At 43.0% G+C, this 24,072-nt stretch overlaps 1 protein-coding gene and 1 long non-coding RNA gene across 4 annotated transcripts in view; both read right to left on the reverse strand.

The window, feature by feature from the left end:
- MGLL (monoglyceride lipase) overlaps positions 1 to 23,946 on the reverse strand; it is a 61,729-nt gene extending 37,783 nt beyond the window's left edge. The window contains exons 1-3 of one of the 3 annotated variants that reach the window (XM_088171445.1): positions 23,799 to 23,946; positions 22,601 to 22,739; positions 3,422 to 3,528 (exon numbers count right to left, since the gene is read on the reverse strand). In XM_088171445.1, coding sequence (XP_088027571.1) covers positions 3,422 to 3,528; positions 22,601 to 22,725 — 232 coding nt within the window. In that variant the 5' untranslated portion in view covers positions 22,726 to 22,739; positions 23,799 to 23,946. Of the gene's footprint in view, positions 1 to 3,421; positions 3,529 to 22,600; positions 22,740 to 22,953; positions 23,110 to 23,326 lie in introns of those variants that run through there. The other 2 variants (XM_014871905.2, XM_088171446.1) reach the window with 2 other exon arrangements.
- On the reverse strand, positions 12,848 to 13,737 carry LOC148222486 (uncharacterized). The gene is made up of 2 exons (XR_015805921.1): positions 13,526 to 13,737; positions 12,848 to 13,155 (listed from the first exon to the last, which is right to left on the reverse strand). It is a non-coding gene; the product is annotated as an uncharacterized LOC148222486 (long non-coding RNA).
- Positions 23,947 to 24,072: the final 126 nt, after the last annotated feature.

Genomic DNA, 24,072 nt, shown 5'->3' on the forward strand with positions numbered 1-24,072 from the left:
CAATAACCAATTATGTTTGCCTCTTTCTTCTGTCATCACAATCTTGCCATAATAAAATAACAGTAATACAGAAATGAAGTCGAAAAGGTGAGATGTTGTTTCAAAATACCTAAACCTGCAGAAATAACAAGCTCATCCCAGCAGCCTTAATTCTGCCTTCATGAAGCTGCCTGCCAAGCAAACCCAGAAATCATGGGAAACAGTTAGCTGCCTGTTAAAAACACCTTATAAGAGACCACAGGAAAAAAAATGCTGTATTACACAGAAATTCCATTTTCCTCTTTCACAGGGTTGATGTAAACCAAAGCCATTTAATAATATTAGATGTAAGGTAAGGTTAAGAGGTCTTCTGGAATTCAATTTCCACCATCACTACAGAAAATTTCTAATACATATCTATGAGGTCCAGCAGTCTTGTGATTACAATGAAATATCCCAAAGAGTAAATGCTCAAATTTTGAACATATACTGTGAGGAGTGAGGCAGAAATACTTTACATGTGGCAATACTAAGACACAAATTGGAGAGCACAGTGTTTGTTACTCTGTGAAGCACCTTTTTGGCGAAGCCTTGCATAAGAGGAAACACTGATGCAGAGCAGCCTTTGGCAAGATTTAGAGCCCATGTGTGAGCTCCTACAGAGTCAGCAATAAAAATGGAAATTATTTTTCCTTCTTTTGACTGAAGGATAGACACAACATAAATCAGTCAAGTCACGCATACTACAGCCCTGGTAACTTCCCGAGTCATTTGGGAAATCACACTTGCCACGCCGTGGAACTGCACTAATGATCTCATGGATAATGCACCTGTATTGGGAATTTTATCCAGAGAATGAGATATGAGAATACCAGAACCAAATATCCAGGTCAGGAAGTCTACACTGAGCTCATAGGACTAAGAGCCACGGTAGGGAACAGACAGCTATTGTAGTGCTAACACAATTGAATAATTGATATTACCCAAAGATATCCAAAGGAAAGGACACAAAGGGGAACACACTGCTGAAGTGATTTGGAATAGATAAAATAGTGGAGGAAAACATTAAACCTCCCAGTCTGACCAGAAAAGTTTTAGCAATGGACTGATTATGTTCTTCAGCTCAGGCTGTAATTTGTATTTCATCGAAGTTTATCCTTGGTGGTTGTCTCTTTAAGTGCAAAGATTATTATACAGAGCTTAAAAGATGTTTATTGTCTTTCTAATTTACAGTGAATCAAGGCTCAGTTAGATCAGCTCTTTGTGTAACAAAACTGTGTTTCCATTGTTCTGCTTTCAGCTTCCTTTTCACCCTCTTGTCTTTTCTGATCAGGAAAATGGAATTTACAAACAAAACTGTAGGTCTGACAGGGAGAACAAAGTTGTTAACTGACCTGAGAAACCAGATTTGTACTAATTGCACTGTTTAATCCAGCAATACCCAAAACACCAAGAAATATTTATGTTTCTCTAGTGAAAAATATATTCAAGAAAAAAGACAGCAAATAATCACATAGCACAAAACACGCCTAACAGGAACATTAACCTCAAAAACCCTTCTCCATCAACAGAGGAGGCATTCTCTGTATCAAATCCATGTGATAAATACAATGTTTTATCATTTCTTCTAGATTTGTTGCTTCAATTATTGCTATTTTAACTCTGCTTAAAACCTTTATCAAGCTTTATGGGAATGAGGAGCTGAGGCATGGTGTTAAGTATGCACAGAGAGCAACTGCAGTCCCTCACAGGCTCATGGAGACTGAACAAGTTGTTTGTGTATCCTGGAGTTCAGTGAGGTTTTGTATGGACTGGCTGTGGTCTGCTAAGAGCAGCATGTGGCCTGTTCCATCCCCCTTCCCATGAACTTTATTCCATACAGACACACAGAGGGGCATGGAGACACTTCCTACTGGGATTTCTGCAGACTCCTGCTAGCCTCCCTCCAGCTCAGAAAGCAGTGTATCAAAATGAATGAATCAACACTCAGAAACGCTCTGCCTACAGAGGGAGAGAGAGACTGAGGTGGTGAGTAAGGACACTTCTGCACAGGTCACCTCCCTTTGCAAAGCCAGCCTCAAACGTGGCATGTGATCAATTGTTAAAAAAAAAAAAAGTCACATGGGTTTTACTTATTTTCCTTGCAAGCTATATCGAGAACTAGATATTATCTTTTTCAGAGAAAATAGAGGAGTCATTTCTGCACATCAAGTGCAGTGCTGTGACTGAAAGTGAGTCACAAGAGCAAGAGCAAGGGAAAGCCTTGGTACCTAGATTAAATAAGGTTTTGCCTTTCCTCTCACAGATAAATGGTGCAATGACTCACATACATTCAAGATCTTCAAACTCAAATTAAACAGTTCTGTCTTTGAGGAGACCTAGGGGCAGGTTTGAGTCTTGGCTTCAGCCAAGAAAATTGCAGTATACTTCCCAATGTCAGTGGATAATCTGCCCAAAGGACGTCAGATTTACACCAAGATTCATCCCATTTCAACCTGTCAGCTCAGAATTTGGCCTTGCATTTTGTCTGCTGCCATCATCAATCCCATTGATTCATTTTGCTGATACTGATACTGACAGAGTGGCTGTCACAGGGAGCAGCAGTCTGCAATGATAAAGTCAAAGCAGAGATCTCCAAGCACAAGGAAGTTATGAATTTGCAAGTGTGATGTGTGACAGGAGGCTACCAGAGAGCCAGGATAGTTCAAATATGTTACTGGGATGTCTTGATCCATGCATTGCAGGAGACCTGGTGACACCCAGCACATCTCCACCACAGCGTGGGGCACAGAGCAGAGACCTTCAAGCAAGAAGAGGCAGGGACAGGTAAGTGTACCTGGCCCAGCACGGCCCACCCTGCTGGCTGAGGGCCAAAGGGGTGCTGCTGTGTTGTCACAGCCTTGCACCCACTCAGGCTGGTTTCTCCTCGGAGTTGAGGGGTGCACAGCCAGCTCCAGTCTCTCTGCTGGACTGTGGAGATGTGCCCAGAGGTGTCTGTGATGCCTTCTTGTCTCTCCATGTTTCAAGGGTGCCTCTGTCTCATTGTGTCAGTATACAAAAGCCATGCTGACATTTCAGCCGCCTGTCTGGGATCACTTAGAACATTGACAGTGAACCCAGCAGAAATGGCTCCTAGTCCCACTTTCACAGTGGACAATTCCACTTCAACCCCAAGAGACAGGTGAAAGAGAAATAATCCCTTAGAGTGAGGTCAAAATAGCACCAGCAGTAATGTTAAGAGCAAGGCTAAGGAAAACTCAAAGCAAACAGGGATAGCTTTTACAGATTCAACATGCAGCTCTTGACAAAGCAACAGATAATCCCTTTCTCATTTATGTCTAGTTATAAATATTTTATTGGCTCTCCTCTCACTGCTGAGTAGCTGTAATGGCATTTACTTCAGCACAGGCTTGTAAATCAAGTACAGTTGTAGACTACTCACCATGGTCATGGGCAAACACAAACAAGTTGAGTCCTGTCAGCTTCTGTGCCAAGTCATCGTAGCGGCCGCAGTGCTCCCCAGCCCCATGGGCAATAAACACCAGGGCCCTAAATGGAGCAGCAATGGATAAATCATTAACGTGCCAACCAACCCACAAAAGCTTCAGAGCTGCAAGGGAAACCAGCAACAGCAATTCAATCCAGCAACAGCATTGCAGGCATCAGCAAACAGCAGGCAGGTGCAGAATTTGCAGTTTGAATACAGGGGAAACCATTGTCACCTTGACCTGCCATCCACCTGGCCTTCAACAGGTTGTTGTAGGATGGGTTACAGGGAAGGCAGCTGCTCATGGGACAGAGCCACCATGGTCTGCTGCAAGTTGAAGGTGCACATGGGCATCAGCATCAGTCCCTGAGCTGGATAACTCCATGGGGGCTTGAGGCTCTACACGGCTCTTCCAGCGTAACTGATGCCATCTGCTGCTTTTGGGACTGGTACCTCTGTGATTCAAATACCAACACTGCCCTTAACTTCATAACTTGAAACATTGTCTGATGCTCCAGAACACTCACAAGTGGAATTTCAGCCAAAGAATGGGTCTTCAGCACTTTGTTTGGAGTTTGGAATTTTATCTTTTGACCCAATTATGGTAATTTGACCATTCCAGTTTCTGCCCCAAAACAGTTGCATCACTTCTATGATTAAAATGACTCTTAGCCAGTGTGCAGACAGAGATAATAAAAAACTAGTCTAATAGACACTTTCTTTGCAAATACTGATCTTTGAATATTCCAGTTTTATGAACAATACCTTACTTTTACTGGAATGTCATCTAGTGAAAGTGACTGAACCTGAACCTCCCCAATATTTCTGCTAGATAAAATTTGTATAGACTTGGGCTAGAACTATAGCAGAAGTAACAAGGAGATTACAGAAATACTGCAGGATTTGATTAGTGACTACTTAAAATCCATCTTTAACAGCATAAACATTACTTGTTTGTTTAAAAAGACCATTTGTCATTGCAACATCAGCAACCACAAAACAATTTGAAGGCTACAAGTTTGACATTTTCAGTACATGAACAGCGAAATATTACAAGAACTGACAACATAAAACAATGACAGCAGTTAACAGCTAGGGAATTCCTCAACTTTATCTTGATTGAAGTTTTGAATACCTTTTTAGACAATGTATTCACAGCAATAAACTGCTTAGATCTTAATATATTTAAACTTAAAAAACCATGTTGGATGATGTAGAAACTCCTGTCCTAGCTCTTTAATTAGCACCTGCTTCAAAGCATTTGCTCAGCTGGAAAATTTTAAAAAACATCCATCCAGACCAGAAGGATTGTACAGAGTCCATTGCAAACACAAAGGCAACAAGGCAAAGATGCTCTGGTATCTGTCTAACACCAATTAACAAGGGTGATGTTAGGTCATGTACCATATTTAACTTGCTGTGCCCTACAAATCCTCTTTAGTGTCACTGAAGGTTACAAAACAATCCGTGTGGAGCAGTCATTCCTTCCTTTGTCATTGTCCCCAATCAACTGATTTGTCAAATTATCAATGCACCTGGCAGACAGACTGATTTCAGGAGTGCAGGTTCTATTATTATACCTCCAAATACTGAAGAAATTGAGGCATTGCTTATTCAGTGGAGAATATTAACTTTATTCCCATGGGCCCATTGTCCTGATATGCAACAGACTCAGCCAGGCTAAGTCTCTCTGCCCCACACCTCCTACTACCTTCAAGCTTGACAACTTCCTTGCTCAATGTCTTACTTAAGCTCTTTAGGGGACCAGTATTTGTTTCTGCTGACTAGACACAGAGATTAAGGTGCAACTTGGCTGGCTGAATATAGCTCTTCATTTCTCAGGGAAATGTTATTTGAATTTATGCACTAAATGGCACTAAGTGAATGAAACCTAATGTAAAGCTGGCAAAGAGATCTCTTCCAGGAAATTCTTGGTTCTTCATCCCTGTGACAGCAAAGCCCTTGTTTTGTTTTTATTCACACTGATGCAGTACCACGACTTTGCCTGTCAGCATCCTCCTAGATATAAGAGCCCTCATTTTATGTGAAACCAAGTGAGAAAATACAAAAACCCAAAGCTTCAGACAGGCAAGGTGTTCCTGTGACCTTTCCTTCCACCTGGAACACAGTTGGCAGGTGTCACAGAACTGAGACTTTGCATACCACAGGGAACAGACCTGGGTTATTATTTGCCTGGAAAATACTGAATAAGACCCCTGAGTTTGTTTGTGCCTAATGACACTGTTGATAAGCTGTAGAAAAGACAAAGATACTTTTGAAAGTTTTGTCCTATCAATAATCATAAACAAGGCATAAAATTTCCAGTTTGTTACACTGAAACAAAATCAGTCTGTCCTGTTGTTCAATAAAAAGGGAGACTGGCTTTACTGACTAAAAACTAGGTCACATCTACACAGCTCTTTAGCTCCAGCTTTCAGGTCTAAGCACAAGGGTCATATATTGAACACAACCTTCAAAATTTGAAATTAGTATGAGTATCATCTGAACAAGGATTGAAAGATTTGGCTCTTTCATTTTATCTCAAATTTTCCACTACAAAATAAGTTTAGATTTGGCAAATAATCCCCAAAGTCCGTGTAACAAATACATGATTTAACATATCTTCACTAGCAAGCTGCCAGGAAAATACAACAAACTATTAGATTGACTGACAGCAGTTCTTTCCTGTATGTAAACATTTTTGCAGATCTCTCTGGTCTTAAGTCACAGTCTTCTCCTTCTTACCACAATGGCTGGAATAACAGACTATCAGAGATTGCTTTCAACAGAGTCATTTAAAATTAATATGGATCCTGCAGTGTTTGAGATTTTGCAGGACTGTGGTGCCTTTCTGTGCGTCTCAATGAGAATTTTGCTCATAAAGGGTTTGTATCTTGGCCATGTATCAAACTGATAATAGGGAGAAATTTCCTCACCTCCAGTTTCTGCAGTTATGCTGCTGAAATCCGTGGAAGTTCGCACGTACCAGGTAGAAAATATTGTGTACAGCCTGCAAAGCTCCCTGGAAAGCGACCTGTGCCTGAATCCCTGCTAATTCTAATGCCTCTGAGCACGGGCAGGGAAAGCTCGCGTATCTTTGGATGCTTCAGCTGGTTGTGGCTGGTGGAGCTGTGGTTGCTGAGGATGTGGAAAGAGCTGGGCTTGGGCAGCTGCTCAGGACCAGCTCCTGCAGGCAGGGCTCCCCGCTGTCTGCACACACAGCCAAGGTGTGGGCTGGCCGTGAGCCCACGCTCCTGCTCTCACCTAACTCTGCAACGGCAATCACGGGCTATTAAAGGAAACCACTTTATTGACTGCTGTTTGCAAAAGCAACAGATGGTTTTTGCAGATTCCTGCCCTTCCCATAACCTTTATCACCTCCTCCTCCTCCTGCCCCCTCCCCACTGCAGGTTTCTGCCTCCTGGTGCTGCGCAGCTTGGTAAACAAATGCAGTTGCTTATTACAAGAAGGCAGAAAAATATTTGTCTTTACTGCTCAAACCAACTACTAGCTGTGTTTAGCTCTCTCTTCTGTGAGGAGGTGATAGCACCTGTGGCTGTCCCTGCTCTCCCATCCCCTCTGTGCTCCTGACCCCTGACTGGGACCAGTCCCTCCTGTACTGCAGCTGCAGCCAGTTCAGCTTTGTAAAGCACAGCAGTGCCACACCCGCAGTTAATGCAAAGCACTTGCAAACACCCTGTTCTTTATTCAGGCAGGGTGGGAGCTGTGCAGTCTAGGCTGCAACGCAGTTTGTGTGTTGTTGTTTTGTCCTGCCTCTTGGTGAGGTCACCAGCTGATCCAGGCTTTAGCTGTGCCCAACCCTTCCCTATTTCTCACTGTGGCTTCGCATCCACCAATATTTCACTTCTTGTGCGGGCAGCGGCTTTGCAGGGCAGGGTCATGTTTTAGCTTGCAGTTCTAGGTAGAAAGGCAGTACCATGTTTAAAGGTTCTTTTTGCTGTTTTTCTAACTTGTCTTTTTTGTCTTGTCAGTTGTACAGAGATGCAATTCCACGTCCACTGGAGGAAAATAATTCTAGGGAAAATAAATTGCAGTGCTGGACTTACACACATGAGTAAGAGCCCTCTTAAACCAAGGCTGTTAGAAGAAACATACACTGAAAGCACACCCAGAAAACTGCTGTGCTGTGACACTTTGCAGGCCTGAAACAGCACTCAGGGCTTGGGTCCTACTGGGCATAAAACCCACGTTCTTGCTTTACTGTCAACAAAATTCACGTTGAAACTGAACTAGGTAAAGAAGGTTGCAAGCAGGATGGTGTGACTTAAACATCTTATGTCCTCTGAGGGCAGAGCCTGTTCTCTGGGACCTCTTTTATTGCCAGAAAATAACCCAAAACATTAGGACTGAACTAAAGAACGGAAGACAAGCTTCCTATGACTGTATTTATGAAAAATGCAATCTTTTCCACCCCATTCAAAATCATCCCTCTTCAGAATAATATATAAGTACTTGCCTTAGCCTCAGGAAACTTTCTTCAACACATGAAAGTCAACAGGACTCTCAAAGTCCAGGATGAAAGTTAAAAAGGGATTTTTATAGACTGTCTGGAATAAGGACTGATTTAATCATACCCAGAAGTGATTTCCTGAATCAAGCCCTCACAACTTTAGATAATACCATGTTATTCTAGGTAAGGCAACTGTGCTTTTTGTTTGGTCTTATGGATGTTGTTACCAGAACCAGATCAGCCTTAACAAAGAACATCTGACTTGCACGGTTTTGAATTCCAGACACTAAATTCCTGAAGTAATTTTAAAAAACTGACAGGAAAGCTCTGAGCCAGCTAAGCTGCCAGAAAAATGACTGGCTTATGTACTGCATTTTGTTGTGTTGTTTGAGCTGATTTATCAGTTCCTTTGTAGCTGAACAATTAACTTTTATTTACCAAAAACTGGTGACGATTTTGGACAAGCAACTGGATAATTGCTCACAGATCTTTTAGTGTGTTAAAAATGTTTTGCTTCCAAAGTATATTATAATGGAAAGTCACTGAAAGGTGTGAATTCTTGTGTCAGCTAGGTGAATGGGCCTCACTGTAAGAATTAGCTATCTATCATATAATAAGATTTGTTGAGGTTTAAGTGTCAATCTAATTTTCTACCCTTGGTATTTGCTTAAAGATTACCAAAAAAATCCAGCTAATAATTTACAAGAACACATAGTGAAGAATAAATTTTTTGTTCACTATTTGTGATCTTTTCCTTTTCTCTGAAGGGTTCTTCAGCCCCTTGCTTTGGGTGTAAGACCTGAAGTTGGATATCTGCTGTATCTGCTTTTTGAGTCAATTTTTGCATTCTTTTTTTCTGGAGGTGATTTGTACCCCAAGGCAACCCTGAAAAACCTTGGGCCGTGTGTAGGGGTTACAAAAAGCTACAGCAATTTCACTCATGTTATGCATGCTTGTGACCTACACAGCTAGTCATGAGCTCAGCCCAGTGACTCCAGTTAGACAGGAATATCTATGGAGTCAGGTGTGTCCCTTCATGCCGTCCTTCTGCCTCCAGGAAACATCTGAGTTATGTCCCCCTGAGGGTGCAAGAGGGAGTGACTTTTCTCCCAGTTCCAGTCCATGTTTCAAGGAGGCACTACACCCAAGAGCTTTTCTTGCTCTCTTGCTCAGGTTTTTGCATTCTTAGCCTCTGCCCTACTGCCCCACAGCTTTGCCATGTATGCCCAGGCCCTGGGGAGCCACCTCTTTCTAGCAGCTCTATCACTGTTTTTCCCAGTTCAGGGGAAAAAGTGAATCAGAATGTCAATAGCCTGGAGCTGAGTCTCTCAACCTTCCCTCAAAATCACAGACCATTCAGCGTTAGCATGGATACCTCACAGAGCTCTGAATGTCGAGTTTAACTTTGCAAAACCTTTATGCATGAAAGAACATGTCAAAGGAACCTGCACTATGCTCACAATTCATAATTTCTGCTCGACTATACAGAGCTTGTGGGGGTTGAGGGTTCCCTACATTTGTGTTTGATGTGGTTTGATCTAGACTAGTACAATCAGTAGCTTTATTCCTATCCAGATCCTAAATTGGCAATTTAAAAATAAGCCTCTTCAGCAAGCTCTGCTTCCTGCTTGCTTTCCTCATTTCCTCAGGCTTGGTTCCCATGCAAGCCCCTCTGAAGGGGCTGCTGTTAATTTAAGCAGCATCTTGCAGTCTTACACCATAGAGATTTAGGGGTCAGTCTGAAAATCTGTGCCTGCTCCTATAAGCAACCCTCTTGAACAAGTCTGCAAGTCTGGTCCTATCATACATTCCAAAATCACAAGCCCTCACAAGAATAGATTTAGGAGGACGTTTCAGAACTGCCATGATGTCCAGAAGGAGTAACATGGCAAAGTTTTCCAGCCATGTCAGAAAGTGCAGACATCATAAATCAGCAGAGCAGAGACAGAACTGGTTAGTACAAATATATTTCATAACAAAAGGTTCAACAGGATCCAGTTAGAGCCAGCACAAAACAATGTGGAGAAATAGTTTAAGCTGATTTATTGCAGTTTTTTTCAAAAAGCAAGCCCTCACTGAGAATAACTCATGAGCAGTCTAATACAGGGAGAAGAGAGGAAGGAAATTTCAGGTGGGGGTGGGAGAGAAAGAATTATTGGGTCCTTGCAACTGCATAGCTCTGGGTAAATCTCTGCAAAGTCAACATTTAGATCAGTTGTATTCAGTTTCGAGGAGGCTTTGAAGTAATATTTTAGGGACATGAAGCTGAGATCAGAGGTGAAGTGCCTGGTGTGTAGCTTCAAATTCATGGGTCAGATCTTCCCACCCTTCTTGGATAAAACTGAGGAGGAGGGATTCTAGGGTTACATGGACTGCCCTGGGAGACACTCCTGTTTGATATCAGAGATGGGATTTGCCTTGGCAGAACTGACTGCCAGACCTGCTGCTCTGAACCTGCAAGACAGACAAGATCCCTGGAGACCTGGGCAGCCCAGGGTTGGATCTGAGCTTTTGCCTGTGGCTGCTGCCCTTCTGCAGAGCACAAGAAGCCTTGAAAGAAAGATGATGACTTCTGCTTCCAACAAGACAAGGGGTGGGCATTGCCACACACACAGGACCAAGGAAGAGATGATGTGGGGGGACAGAACTGCCCCAGGACCTGACTGGGAGGAATGCTGGAACTGGACATCCCAGTCCTGTGCTTTGCTCTGCTTCAGCCCTTGCTCAGTACAAGGGTTACAAGGGAGATAAAATGGAGGTCACATCTCCCAAGGGGAGCTACAGGGATAGATGCACAAAGTAGTCAGTGTCTGTCTAAAAAAAGCTGTGCAAAACATTGCTTAAATAGAAGACATCGGCTGCAAAATTCAAGTCAACCTGAAATCACCCTCAAATTTTTTAGATTAGCTTTAGGGTGTGGAGGGAGAATATGCCAAGAAATGAAAGAGTTTCTGGCGCAGATCCCCTTGGAAATCAGGAAAAATAAAATACTTCTGGTTAGTTTTATTTAAAATTCATTTTGACTTGGAAGCAAAGCCACTGCAGATGAGTGATGGCTGCAGGGCCACCACTCTCAATGGAGCACCAACAGACAGGGAGTAAGAGCAAGAACAGTTTTCACAGACTCTCCCTCCCCTGCACTTGCACTGAATGTTTAATGATTTCCAAAGGGACAAAAATGACTGTTTAGCCAGTCGTGTAGCAGTTTCTTCTTGAAATCAAAATGCAGACACTGCCTAGTGAGCCAAAGCCTTGGAAATAGAAAGGCCTGTGTAATGATATGGACTGTCCTTTCCAAGCATGAGAAAGCTGCAGTTGAAGGGCAAGAAGCTCCTTCTGCACCATCACTATCGCTTAAGCTCAGCATTACTCACTAGTTCAGTACTACATCTGGTCTCTGAACAAAAAAGGTTTTTTTATATATAAAAGTATGTCTCTGTTTCAAAGTAGCTGTGCAACACCAGTTCTTTTTTACTGAACTCCTTTGAAGTCTTGGCATATGCAGAGCATTGGAACCTGTTCCAGTGACAAGTCAGACAAGTCATTATTGCTGCTGTAAGTTCATAGCCTGACAAATCCAACTCAACCCTGAAAGAAGGGAAGCTTCCTAGAAAGGAACAAGGTGTGCTTCATTAAGGGATGAGCTCAAGCCTCACAAGAATGCTCATTACATGGCATCCCAGCCACATTTTGACAATTTAATCTCACTTTTTGGCACAGCACAGAAGATGGAAATAGACAGCAGTATTCATGTATTGAGGTGAGGAGTTTAGATACGCCTCTGTAGCTTCCAAATTATGGAAATTATTTTATTTAGTAAAAGCCTCCCCCTGGTTAGATCCACACAAGTACATGGCAATGTTTAAGTCCTTAGGAACATGCTGCTTGCTTGGTTGCTTTCAAATATTTGTTAAGGAGGGCTTATGGTTTGAGACAAATAATTGAGTGTTCCAGAGAACACCACATCTAAATGTTAAGTGGCATTTGCTGAAGTCCTCTAAGACAAGTCTGCAGACTTCTTCTGACCTCAGTTCTTTCACAAGGTATTTTTCATGCAGGACATCACTCATAATCTGAACCTAGGTGCACCAGAGGTTCTTCATAGTCAATCCCCTCAAATCAATGGTTCTTAAAAATAGTTTTTCTATGGTTCAGACTCCAGCCATGCTCAGACTCTGATCACCTCCAGTCTCAAGCTGCTATTTCAGAGAATAGATGGTACAAACAACTCATGACCAGCAGTTGTTACAGGAAGAATTCAGCTCAGCACCCCAGCACCTGTGCAGGGAAGAGGCTGAAAAGCACACACCTGGCACAAGAGGGTCAGAGCATTTCTGAGCTATTCCTGCATGACTGAAGTACTTTGATCAAGCATTTGGAGTTTATGTGGGCAAATCTTCACTAGCTTGGAATTATAGAATAGTTTGGGTTGAAAGGGACTTTAAAGATCACCTATTTCCAACCCCCCTGTCATGGTCAGGGACACCTTCCAGGTAGAGAGTTGTGAATAAAGAAGGAGCAAGAAAGGAGATGACACTTGACCTGTTCTGTGAAGTCAAGATACTGTTATTGTAACTTTTTAATAAAGTGGTGACTGTGCAATTCCTAGCTGTATGGCAATGGTTGAAAGAAAGACTTAATTCCCTGAAATACTTAGACCAAATAATACTGTTTGTGGCCAGGCAATTTCACTCCTAATGTGGAACTCTTGATTACTTCCTGCAGAGTCAATTGCCAGTCCTCACTTTTATCTTCCTGATCCAATTTTGTCAGCAGTCCTCTGTGTTGGCAGCGATCTTAATTGGTTGTTCTTAACTAACTGACAAACTCATTATAAGTTCAGATGTCAGAGGTAGCATGGGTCTCTAAATTGCCAAGTTTTTCTGCAAGATTTTCCAAAATCTAGGGTGGAATTATTCCATAAACTTAGAAACAGAAACTCAAGGATTTATTTCTTAATCATAAAGGGCTTATGTATATTTTAACATATTTTGAGATTAAACACATTAATTTCCAATGAAATCTTGGCACATCCCAGTGCTGCACTTCAGCCTTGCCCAGCTATGAGAGGAATCTTTGCAGCAAGAGGCTTTACAGGCTCTGTCAAAATCAATATCAGCAGCTACTCCTCTGGGAAATTAGGAATGTCACAGGCAAAGCGTTTGCCAAGGCTTTCAGCGTGTTCCAATTAATTTACTATTCCATGTTTGCTGTAGACCTGAGGTAGGAAGGAAAGTTGAATGTAAGCAGTTAAACATGAGACATGGAATGCTGCTAAGACAATGATCACTGCAAAAGGCTAAAATTTTTATTCATGTTTTGAACCAAAATGAATTTTAGTCATAGGTGAGGTGCAATGGTTTAAACCATTAAGTCATCTACAGATGACCCCAGAGTTGGATACAGACTTCAGCCTATGGCTGCCAAATCAATATGTGTTATTTCTTGGCTGCACTGAGCTAATCTGGGTGTCCAAAGGCTTTAGCTACTGCAGGCTTGGTTCCTAAAATGTTATTTCATTTCTAACATCAAGGCAGCTTCCCTTCTTGCAGGGAGGGCTGCCATGCTAACACAAATAAGGAACCTACCTGCCATGAGTTTGAATCACTGCCTTGTTGATTTGCTCTCAAAAAGGGCCAGATGTAATAGCTTTAAGCTCCAAAATGTGAATGAGGACCTGTCCAACTTGAGGTGCAACTACGAGAATAAAGATGGGTGGTAACAAAAAAAGAGAAGAGTATTTAGTTAGATGAATCCTTGGCTGCAATCATTTTAGGTACAGGCAAAGAAAGCCAAAGGCATGTGGGATGTCTTTTCTGCAGAAAAGCTTAAAATAGAAAAGGAAATCAATACTCATTTACAGTATCTGGCAGTCACTGAACCAAAACATACATGTACACCTACAGCTGAGCAGAAATAACATTTATTTAAACCACAAGCTGTTATTCTGCTGCAGGAATGCTGTGTTTCATGTGGAACACTTCACCAGAGATTGTACCACATATTTCTGACCATTTTTAAAAAGCCTTAACAATATCCAGAGCAAATACTTTCAATACCACAGTTATTAACCCCCCCAGCCAGGCCAGCTTCGACTCCTACAATTCGTGGCAAAGAAAGGGTGAGAGCTGATGTGGAGGAGAATGTGCCCAGCAGGGAGCAAACCTGTGATGGGCAGAGCCCTTAAATTATTCTCCAAAAGATAAACGTACACCTGTGTGTAAGAATGAGGCAATGTTTCCACTATGCAAAATTACAGGCTTCAAAGGAAGGAATAGTGTTTAACAAATCAGCATTCCCCAAACACCGAAAGTGAAATGAAATGTAAACAAAGTGAATCTGCTGATTGCTTGTTTTTTTCCATTCCCCAGCTCTGAGAAATGTGACCAGTAAATAAATAGGATAAATAATAACAGCAGCTGGCTTTTGTACAACACTCCTCATACACAAAACCCAAAATGCTTTACAAATGGTGCAACCAGGCTGCTTGCAGAGGTCACACAAGGCAGAGTGGCACCTCGAGATTCTCTGACCCATTACCCCATCCCAAGCAAGGATCAGCCCTTCTTCCCACTGCCACATAAACTGAAGCACAGAGGTAAAAAACCTTTCCTTGGCAACACAGCATGCCAGAGGATGGACACACTGCATGAGTAAAAACCTGAGTCTAAAGCAGCCAGCAGGAGTTTAACAGCAGAGTTAGGATATCACCATGTGATATATCCCTGTGCTACATGCATGGGGCCACAGTGAGCCTGGAGAGAACAAAGTCAATTAAAAAAAATAAATCTTTGTGTCCTAATGAATTTATGGGCATCTAATAATGCCAGAGAGATGCTCTGTGCATTTTCAGGACAACTTGGGTTGCGATGCTCCACACCCCTTGCTTGGGGAGGGACAGGGGATAACTGAATGATGATTGCTTGAATGTCTTTTTAATGACATGAGATTATGAATGCTGCTCAGAATACAGATTTTAATGCTCCAAATATTGTAGACTAGCTCTCACATAAAATTGAAAAAATGAAGAAAAAGCTTAACTATTAAGTCAGCTAGATGTTATCTTACAGAAATTTAATTACTTAGTGCTTCCTTGTCACTCCTCATGCCTTTCACCCAGCAAATTAAACCATTGCAGATTTCTGGAATTGACAGTCAAATCTGAAGGCCCACTGAGATAATTTTGAAAATGAAAGTATATTGAAAAATTATAAAAATGAGCTCATCTTGTCTGTTGGTGAACCAACTAACCTGCTGACATCTACAGCAAATTAAACCGAATTCTGTCCTGTTCTAAAGAAAGGCCAGTGATTTAGGTCTTATTCGCTCACTTTGCAAGCTTCAAGTTTGAGCAAAGAAGAAAGAAAACATACAGAGCAAGACATCACAGGTCAGACAGATGTCTGAAAAAGATCAGCACTCTTTCTTGCATACCAAATCTATAGCAGTTTGTACATTTTCTCCTTACCTATCTGTACACAACACCAGAGCAAATCATTACGACCCTGTTACTGCTGAATGTTTTGCTTTAGCCCAGTTGTCAATATTTTGTCCCCCTTTTTTTCTCTGTTCTTTCTTTTCAACGATTGCTGCTGAGACAATTTACTTGCAGCAGAACAGCAGAGAACAACTTATTCGTTGCTTAGTAGATTTTATTTAAAATCTCTCTTCAAACATCAAGCCTTCTTCAACCACCAGCTGCTTAAGGAATAACTTAATTTCTCTGGCAATTTTCATCTAGAGACCCTAGCCCCAGTTTGTATCACTTGACTGGATGACTACACGCAATTGTAGACAAGGAAACAAAAGTAAGGATAAATTGTAAGTCTGATTCTGTAAATCACTGGTCGTTGTGTCTAATGACTGTCTTGACCATGTTTTGCCTGTTCTCTGCTCCTCATTGGCTCCTTTTTTCTGTTTTCTGACACTAAATTCTCTTGGTCTAGCTAGTTGCCTTTGCCATCACTCAATATGGGAGGATTCAGATCCATCATCAAGTGAGTGCCTGCCAAACAGAAACAAAGATAGCTCCTGGCTGGAGAGCCAGTGTCTGACACAGAAGGGGGGACTCCTTCATGCCAGTTGAAGTACTCATGAAGTTTGGTGTTACTCAAAGTCCTGGGACATTGAAAACTGCTACAAAAAGAGAGACAGACATACTGCATCTGCCTAAGAGGAAAAAACACATTCCCGAGCAGAGAAAGACCAAGACCAAGACTTATCCCCTCCTCTGCTGATGGGGATATCCCATTGGAGCATGCCTGGAGACAGGTAAACCCGACTGTGGCCACCAGGACAGCTTCCAGCAGCTGTTCCTTTCCTGGCTCCAAGGCCACACCTGGGTACCACTGTCTGGGCAGTGAGTGTGGCCAGCTTGGGGATGCCTTCCTGCCACCACCACCACACAGTGACTCCCCCAAGTCTGGTTGCTTTAGAGGATGTTTATGGTTGGGGCTAGCCCAAGGTTGATATTTGGAATTGCTGTACCAGTATTTTTCTTCCAGTTAACATAAGTGAAATTGTATTTGTCTCCAAGAGGAAACCCTAGAGGAGATATAATTCTAATGATGTCTAAAAACTTTACTGACCCTGATGTTTGCTAGTTTCCTTCCTTCCTGTCATGGATAATAAGCCATACTGACACAGCGTCGGAATGTCTGTGCTGTAGAGGACAGGACAGGGATTGCTGGGTGTAGTTAAGGACATAAACTGGGGTGGGATGAGGTAAGGGACCTGCCTAGCTTGAGGAATCTCATGGGCAAGATGCAACACTTGGATACCTGGAGCAATCAGCCATTTGCTATCAGGGCTGTGTCACATCTCTTGGATGAGGGACAATAGGAGGCTTCAAACACTGATGGCTTCCATTCAAGTGGGAACACATTAGGACAATGACACGCCTGGACCTAGGGAAGGCAGCTCAGCCAAGTACGTCTGCAGGGACAGCTCTTAGAACAATGCAATTTCCCTACAAGAACAAAGAGATCGGATGTTCACCCTGGCTCAGAAAAGGACGAAGTCACAGCAGTCTGAAGGGAACTTGCAAGGCCAACTCCTCTGCTACACACATCTAGAAAAAATACCCTCAGCTGTACCAGCCAGTTCTTGTAGATGGATTCACAAGATCTAAAAGAGCTGCTGTGAGTTCCTAAGGGATGTTCTAAGAGTGCTGGAGAAATTGAAGCAAGGAACTGTGTGCAGCTCTTTTATTATTTTCACTAAACTCATATATTCCTTATAGCAGTGAAGTACACTTGGAAGGACCAGTAGATCTCTAAATGCTGAGTGACCAACTTGGGCATCCATCAGAGAGATGGCACACTGATCCAATTAAAGGCAAATGAACTGTTTGTTTTACAGATACCAGGTTTGCTTATCCTTCAGACTCAGGCAGAATAATAAGCAGAAAAATGGTCTTTACAAACTTTCTCTAGACCACTTTTCTCCTCTTTCTACCTCTGCTTCTTATATTCACAGTGCTGGACAGCATTGCTTCCAATTCATCAAGTGGCACGCAGAACCAACACTGATTTTGCTTTTTTTGATGCTCTCAGGATCAGGATGAAATATTACTGCTTTGAGACTCCCAACAGGGAACTCCAAAAGTCACCTTTTTTCCAGACACTGATGTCACAAAGTTGTACACCTGTGCTCAGAAGCAGATCCTAACAGGGCAACGAGCAAAAGGGACAGTTTCAGTACAATTGTTATTCCATTTGCTATTCACTTTTTTCCTTGGCTTCTATGGAAAAACAATTATGCTACTGAAGAAGCCTGTTGGAAGTATCTGCAGTGAGAACCAAAGCTGCTCCCCTGCCTGTCAGAGTTCCTCTTACACGAAGCTGGTTTGCTAATTTGCCCATCCTCTGGAACCACATAAGGAATCATAAAAGGATGCCCCCATTCACAGTGAATAATACAGTCACATGGAGCAAAGATAACAGAGGCATTAAAGGAACACATACACAGCTGATGAAAAGAAGGGATGCTTTAGAAACTCAGGCAATAGCAATGCAGCAAGCAAAGCCTGGAATGTTGATTTGACAATTGTTATTTCCCTTTGCAGTGTGTGCAATGGGATCAGAAAAACAGAGGGAGCTGAATTAATCCTATGGCAAACTGTGCTGACATAAGTCACTTTGCATCCTACAGATTTGGCTTTAACTTCAAGTTGACCTCATTAGTACAAAGAAAGTGTTCTTCAAGAATGACACTGAATTAGAAACTGCTTTACGCATTTCTAGAGACTAACACAATATACTATAATTAAAGACATTATAATCAGCGATTTGATTTCTTTTGCTTTGACTTCACCTTGGCTTATTTATTTATTTATTCATTCACTTTGGAAAGGTCTCAAAGTCAAATTCAATTTTGTCATTTGCTCATGCTTGGATCTGTGCTGTTTTTCTGGAAATGTCATGGAAGTGCTGGTAATGAGATGCCAAAACCATCAAGCAATATTTACAATGTAAGGGCCAGTTCAAACATAAAAGCAGTTTGTATTTCTGCACCACAGGCACATCTGCAAAGTCTTTGGGGAACAGAGAAATCTGTTTTCTCCTTATTGGCTTGGCCTTTCATTAGTAATAAGTCAGAAAGAATGGCAGGCGTTCTTCAAAGAGTAAAGGAAATGTAAAAAACAAATAGAGAAGCAGGTGCTTTTAGTTTGTTTAATTTTGTACTTTTAAACACGTCTCAGGTATAGAACTGAAAGAATTCTTGCAAAGGCACTGTTTACTCAGACAATTGCAACTCTGTTTATTTAAACTGTGGTCATGATGTCAAAAGTTGAGCCAACCCATTCCAGTGTACATTAACAATGGCCCAGGAATGCCTCTGTGACCCACAGGGGATTCTGGCAGCCCTCGAAGTCCACCTAGAGACCACTCTGTGAGAGACACTCAAGCACCATGCTAACCAGCCAGGTAATGGTTTCTCTTTGGTGATTGAAGAAGCTCAGATTCATGGATGTCTGGAAATCACATTTTCAAGTGCATCCTCTAGCCTCAAGTGTCTTGAGTGTCCAGTGACTGATCTACCAGGAGATACTGGGGCATCACTCTGCCTGTGAAGTCAGTGGCAGCTGCAGCTATGACCACCTTTGAAAAAATTACTGCGAGTCAATAAACCTCTCAGGGTTTACTTGAGGTCAAGAAGAGGGGCTAAAAGTGCCCCAGAAAAAAACGACTTGTGCTTATCTAGGCAGTCACAAGAACGGAGGAAGCATCCAGAAAAGGCTATGGAGATACCACAGAGGAAGAAGGTCACCTCTGAAGTTCCCCAGGCCCTTTGGGGGCCTCAAAGGAAATGTCTTGACTTCTCCTCCCAACTTTCCTTCCTCTTCCTCATCAGCCTCTATTCTTAGCAGCTTTGTCTGAGAGCTGGGAATAGAACATGGTTTCTTAATTCCTCACCTCCTGTTACCTCATATTTTGTCTCTGAGTGCTCAGGGTGGTGGCAGAGGTTTAAGCCTTGCATGGAGCTGTTTATGTTTACACAATGACTGCTTTCCCATTGAGCAGGGTTTCTTTGGCCACTGGGACTTGCTGTAGGCATGAGATCAGTCCTGTTCGGTTCAAATGATTTAATTCCTCCAAACAACATTACACAGTCCTGAAAATGCCATGCCTTGCCCGGATCTTAAGCGTTGTGTTCAGCAGTGAGCACTTGGTGCCAAAGAGTTACCCATGTTCATGGTCCACAAACTCTGCTCTTGGCACAAGACATGAAAACGACACCAGAACACACTGCTTTTTCTTCCCTGCTGCATTCAGCAAGACCACTTAATTACACTTTAAGATGGAACTGGCTCAACAAGTTGGGCAGCTTGCAGGGCTGCTGGCCAGAGAAGCTGCACCTGCACTGCTGCCAGCAGGCAGCAAGAGAAGAGAAGACGACACCCAGGCCCCAGCTCTGCTGTTGGGAGTGACTTCCCACGCGAAAAACAAGTGGAAAACACTGTCTTTCTTCTTCCTTAGTCCCATTACTCCTTACTCCATCTACCCCATCTAATCATTATGACATCTGAGTGCCTTTGTGTGTCAGCTTCCTGTGAAGTAATCACCTAAATCCCCTTCTGAAACAAAGCAGACCCTGCTGAGGAACTCACAATAGGTGCCTTTCACTGGCAGGACAACCTTGGCCTCAGTGGCACTTATAACAAAGCTTCCATATGTGCACCAGTATGGGCTGATCAGTCAGATCAACACCACACAGGATCAGAGCCTGGGTATTTGTGAGCATGAAGCAATAAAGCCTCACAAAATTTCTCCATCTTTCTGAAAAAATAGCTTTTGGTGGTTTTATATTTTTAAAATATGCGGTAGCATATTAATCTGCCACACACTTTTATCCACATTTATGAGTCTGTTTAAGGAGATAAAAAAGAAGCACCAGCTCCAAGGGGTGATGTCTGTCAGTCATCACCACTTTCAGAGACTGCCTGGCCATTGTCTGCTCTTCAAGCCCAGGCTAAGGCTACTTTTTAGTATTTCCTTTGGCAGACATGCTGGGTTTTCCCCCTCCCTGAGGGAGGGATCAAGGGCAATAAGTTCTATTCTAATAGAAGACAAGTCAATGATAATCTTTGGGCATCTGCAGTGAAGAGGTATTTCTACAGCTCTAGCTGGGATTAGGCACATAATGGATCAATGAAAGATCCCACCTTTTGACGGTTATAGCATCATTCATTAGCGATAAGATTTGAACCTGAATCAACAATTGAGTTAGAAGAGTGAAAGAATTGCTTTCAGTATTTGAAATAAATTGTAACAGGTCTGTAAAAGTCCCCTGAGGTGTCTCTCTTTCTCTCTCTATACATATATATAGAGAGATCAGTTTTGCTGAACGTTTAAAATTAGATGAAAGTTGCTGAGCTTCTACACAGGAAGAAGAAAAAGCAGAGCTTCTTATGTAAAGTGAAAGGGGGCAAAATAATGTATTTTTTGTTTGCCTACAGAAGCACTTCAAGAGCATTCTTGATCACAGGATCCAGGCACTGACTTGTTATTCACTTATCATCTCTCTCATATATAACAATTCATGAAGAGCTAATAATAAACAATACGCCCCCTCCTTACACACAAACAGGCAAACACACTCAGGAGCTCCTTGTAAGTGAGCAGCACTGATCCCATCCACTTTTCTTGTCACAAAACTAGGACAAGTTCATTCTTAATGAGGGTCTGCTTGGGGCACAGACCACTAAAAAAAATTAACTACTCAGAGGACTTAGACACCAAGTTTTCAGTCTCAGCTTGTTATCATTTCTGGAACAAAGACTCATCCACCCACTACTAATTTGGTAAGAAATTAAATGTGGTAAAAAAACCAGTTCCACAACTGGGTGATGAATGTTATGGGTAGTTAACGATTAATTACCATTATAATACAAAATAGCCTGGTTTCACTGTAAAACCTTGATTTCATAGCATTATTTTTCCTTGTTTCTGAAAGGCAGTGAGTAGAAGCAACTATAAAATGCTCTGTAGACCAGGAGATCTTGAACCAGAACTCAGTCCTGCAGCCTGACCTGCACAATGGAGCTGCGGTGGGGTGGCTGCACTGCTCTCCCAGCTGGGGACAGTATATTTTGGTGCTTGCCCACCCTCTCTATTACCTGAGAGATAACCCAGCCCTATGCTATTCCCATTGTCCCTTAGTTTTGTAGGCATAAACCCCAAGGCCAGCTAACTTGGACCCTTGTCCCTCTCTCAGAGCAGTTGAGGGCTGGTTTGGGCAGAGGATGGTGTCTGACCTGTTGGCTCGTCAGGATAAAGCGTAACTCCGACAACAGTCAAACAACTTTTTCCTGTGACTGTTTTCTAGCTATATAAAATCAGCACAGCTCTTCCTGTTGGCTTGCAGAAAAGGAAAATAATTAAACAATATCCAGATTTTTATTAAGTGGATACCTACATAACTAGTGGCAACACAAATACGTGCCAAGCCAGCAGATACTGGAAGAAGAAAGATCATAACTATGGGAGCCACAGCAGATCATAGTTAGCACAGAAAGCTGTTGAAGAGATTGTTTAAATTATGACCCAAAAAATAGAAAAAAGTTCTCTGATTCTTTATCTGTGTTTATTACACAGGTCAGTTTTGAAATTGCAATTGCTAGCCCGTCAGAGAGCTCCCTGAATCATTTACTAAGTATAAATAATTTAAAACCAGTCAAAAAGCAATGCAGTCAAACATTCTGCCTGTTGCCCTACTATTACTATTGAAACTGAACTCAGATGCTGATGTTAAGTTTTTTAACGCTGAGAAAACCAGAAAGAGTGACCATTCCAAAGCCTATATCCCTGTCCTCCCTGACTGCCTGTGCTATTAGTTTGGGGATAGTTGCTTATTGCTGATAGGCATCAGCCACCTGCCAGAGCCACTTGGTAAATACTGAACTGTCAGCCAAGCCACCTGTGCATGGAATGACAGTAACTCCACGTTTTGTATCTGCAAGGTTGACTTGAGCAAGTTAAGGTTTGGAGAATGCAGTCTTTACAGTAGGGACTTTCTCAGTTGAGAGAAAGCTCTCTTAGGGGCTCTGTAAACTGCATGTACACATGGCCCTGTAATGCCAGTCAAGCTGTAAATAATAATTGCATTAACAGAGTCGTATTTAGTGATAGTAGAAAGGACATTTGCTTGAAAGTGCTCACCTGGGAGGTGCTGCTGGCTTCCAATACCTGCAGAAGAGATACTGCCCATCAGCGTTGATGATATGGGGCAGATCTTTGTATGGGATGTTTTGAGGACTCCGCTTTGGCGAACTTTCCTCTGGCATTCTGGAAGAATGACCTGCAAGGTGTTAGAAGAAAAAAGACATACTTTAAAACAGGTGGAGACAAGAGAAAAACTGATGGGCTTGGAAGTCACAGATGCTTAAGAAAGTCAATCAGTAAGGCAAGCACCACTGATGGGAGGCTGCTTCCAAAACCCCAGCCAAAGAGCCCCCAAGATCACTGCTTTAAACGAGAAATGTAGCAATTTTTGTTCTTCAGGAAAGACTCACATTTAGAGGTAGAGCATTGGGGGAGAAGGAGAGAGCAAAAAGAAGGAAAGATCAATCCACCATCAGTACTTCATTTACAGCTTTCTATTCCACACTTCTCCCATCTCAGTTTATTTTGAATCATTATGTGAAACGGATCCTAAAGAGAATATTTTAACTGCAATCAAGAGCAGATTATGCAGCAATAGCTACAGATATGAAAAGACAGCTGCATAAAAGATTTATCTCTGGCGGAACATCTCCAAAGAACAGTGGAGGGTACACAGCAGAGGTATCTGCCACCGTGTCATCATTAAGATCTTCTCTGACATCTCAGACAGGAAGGTGGCGGCGGCGGGGAGCGAAACATTTCCAGGAGAATTGTGCCACAAACCTGTTTTCATCCTGTGCAAGGGTTTGCATTCTAGTGAGGAGCCGGCATGGCAAGTCAAAGGCAAGCAGATGAGGCTTTTTGCATCTCGCTGCGGAGCCGCGTTCACAGCCCGGCAGCCCCGCGGCTCCCGGCGGGTCCCTCCCGGCGCTGCGCGGGGCTCGCCCCGGCTCCTCTCCCCGGCTCGCTCGCTCCTTCAGGAAAGTCGCTTGGGTAATTCACCACTTCTCGTTCATCACTTTTTTTTTTTTTCTTCTCAAACAAATTGCGTGTGCGGGCTGAAGTGGCGGTGGTGGGAGGGGAGGCTGGGAAGGGTTGGGGAGAGGGAGGGCTGGCGGGTGGGAAAGCTGCAGTCCACTTTCCAGAAGCTGCTGCACGTACATCAAAGGCACCTTGAACACATGCAGCTGGAGCCGCTCACAAAGTTCCTGCCGCGGCAGGTTGTTTGCAACTTTACTTCCTTCCTGCCACTTACAGTTCGGAGGCCGCGGCGACGGGGGGAGGCGAGGGAGGGGGAGATCTTTTCTCAAAGCGATCCCCGCTGCGAAGCCATCTCTCGTGTAAGCTCAACTTCCCCAGCCCCGCGCTGCCAGGCGGGGAGCGGGAGAGAGGGGAGGAGGAGGAGGAGGAGAAGAAGGAGGAGGGAGGATCCAAGCACCGACGCGATGCCAGGTCGCCAGCCCCGCACACGCATCCTCCTGCCGCGGCCGGGCGCGGAGCCGAAGCGCGGTGGCTCCACCGCACGGTGC

The sequence above is a fragment of the Sturnus vulgaris genome, chromosome 11, assembly GCF_052056855.1.
Source record: "Sturnus vulgaris isolate bStuVul1 chromosome 11, bStuVul1.hap1, whole genome shotgun sequence".
Classification (NCBI taxonomy): Eukaryota; Metazoa; Chordata; class Aves; order Passeriformes; family Sturnidae; genus Sturnus; species Sturnus vulgaris.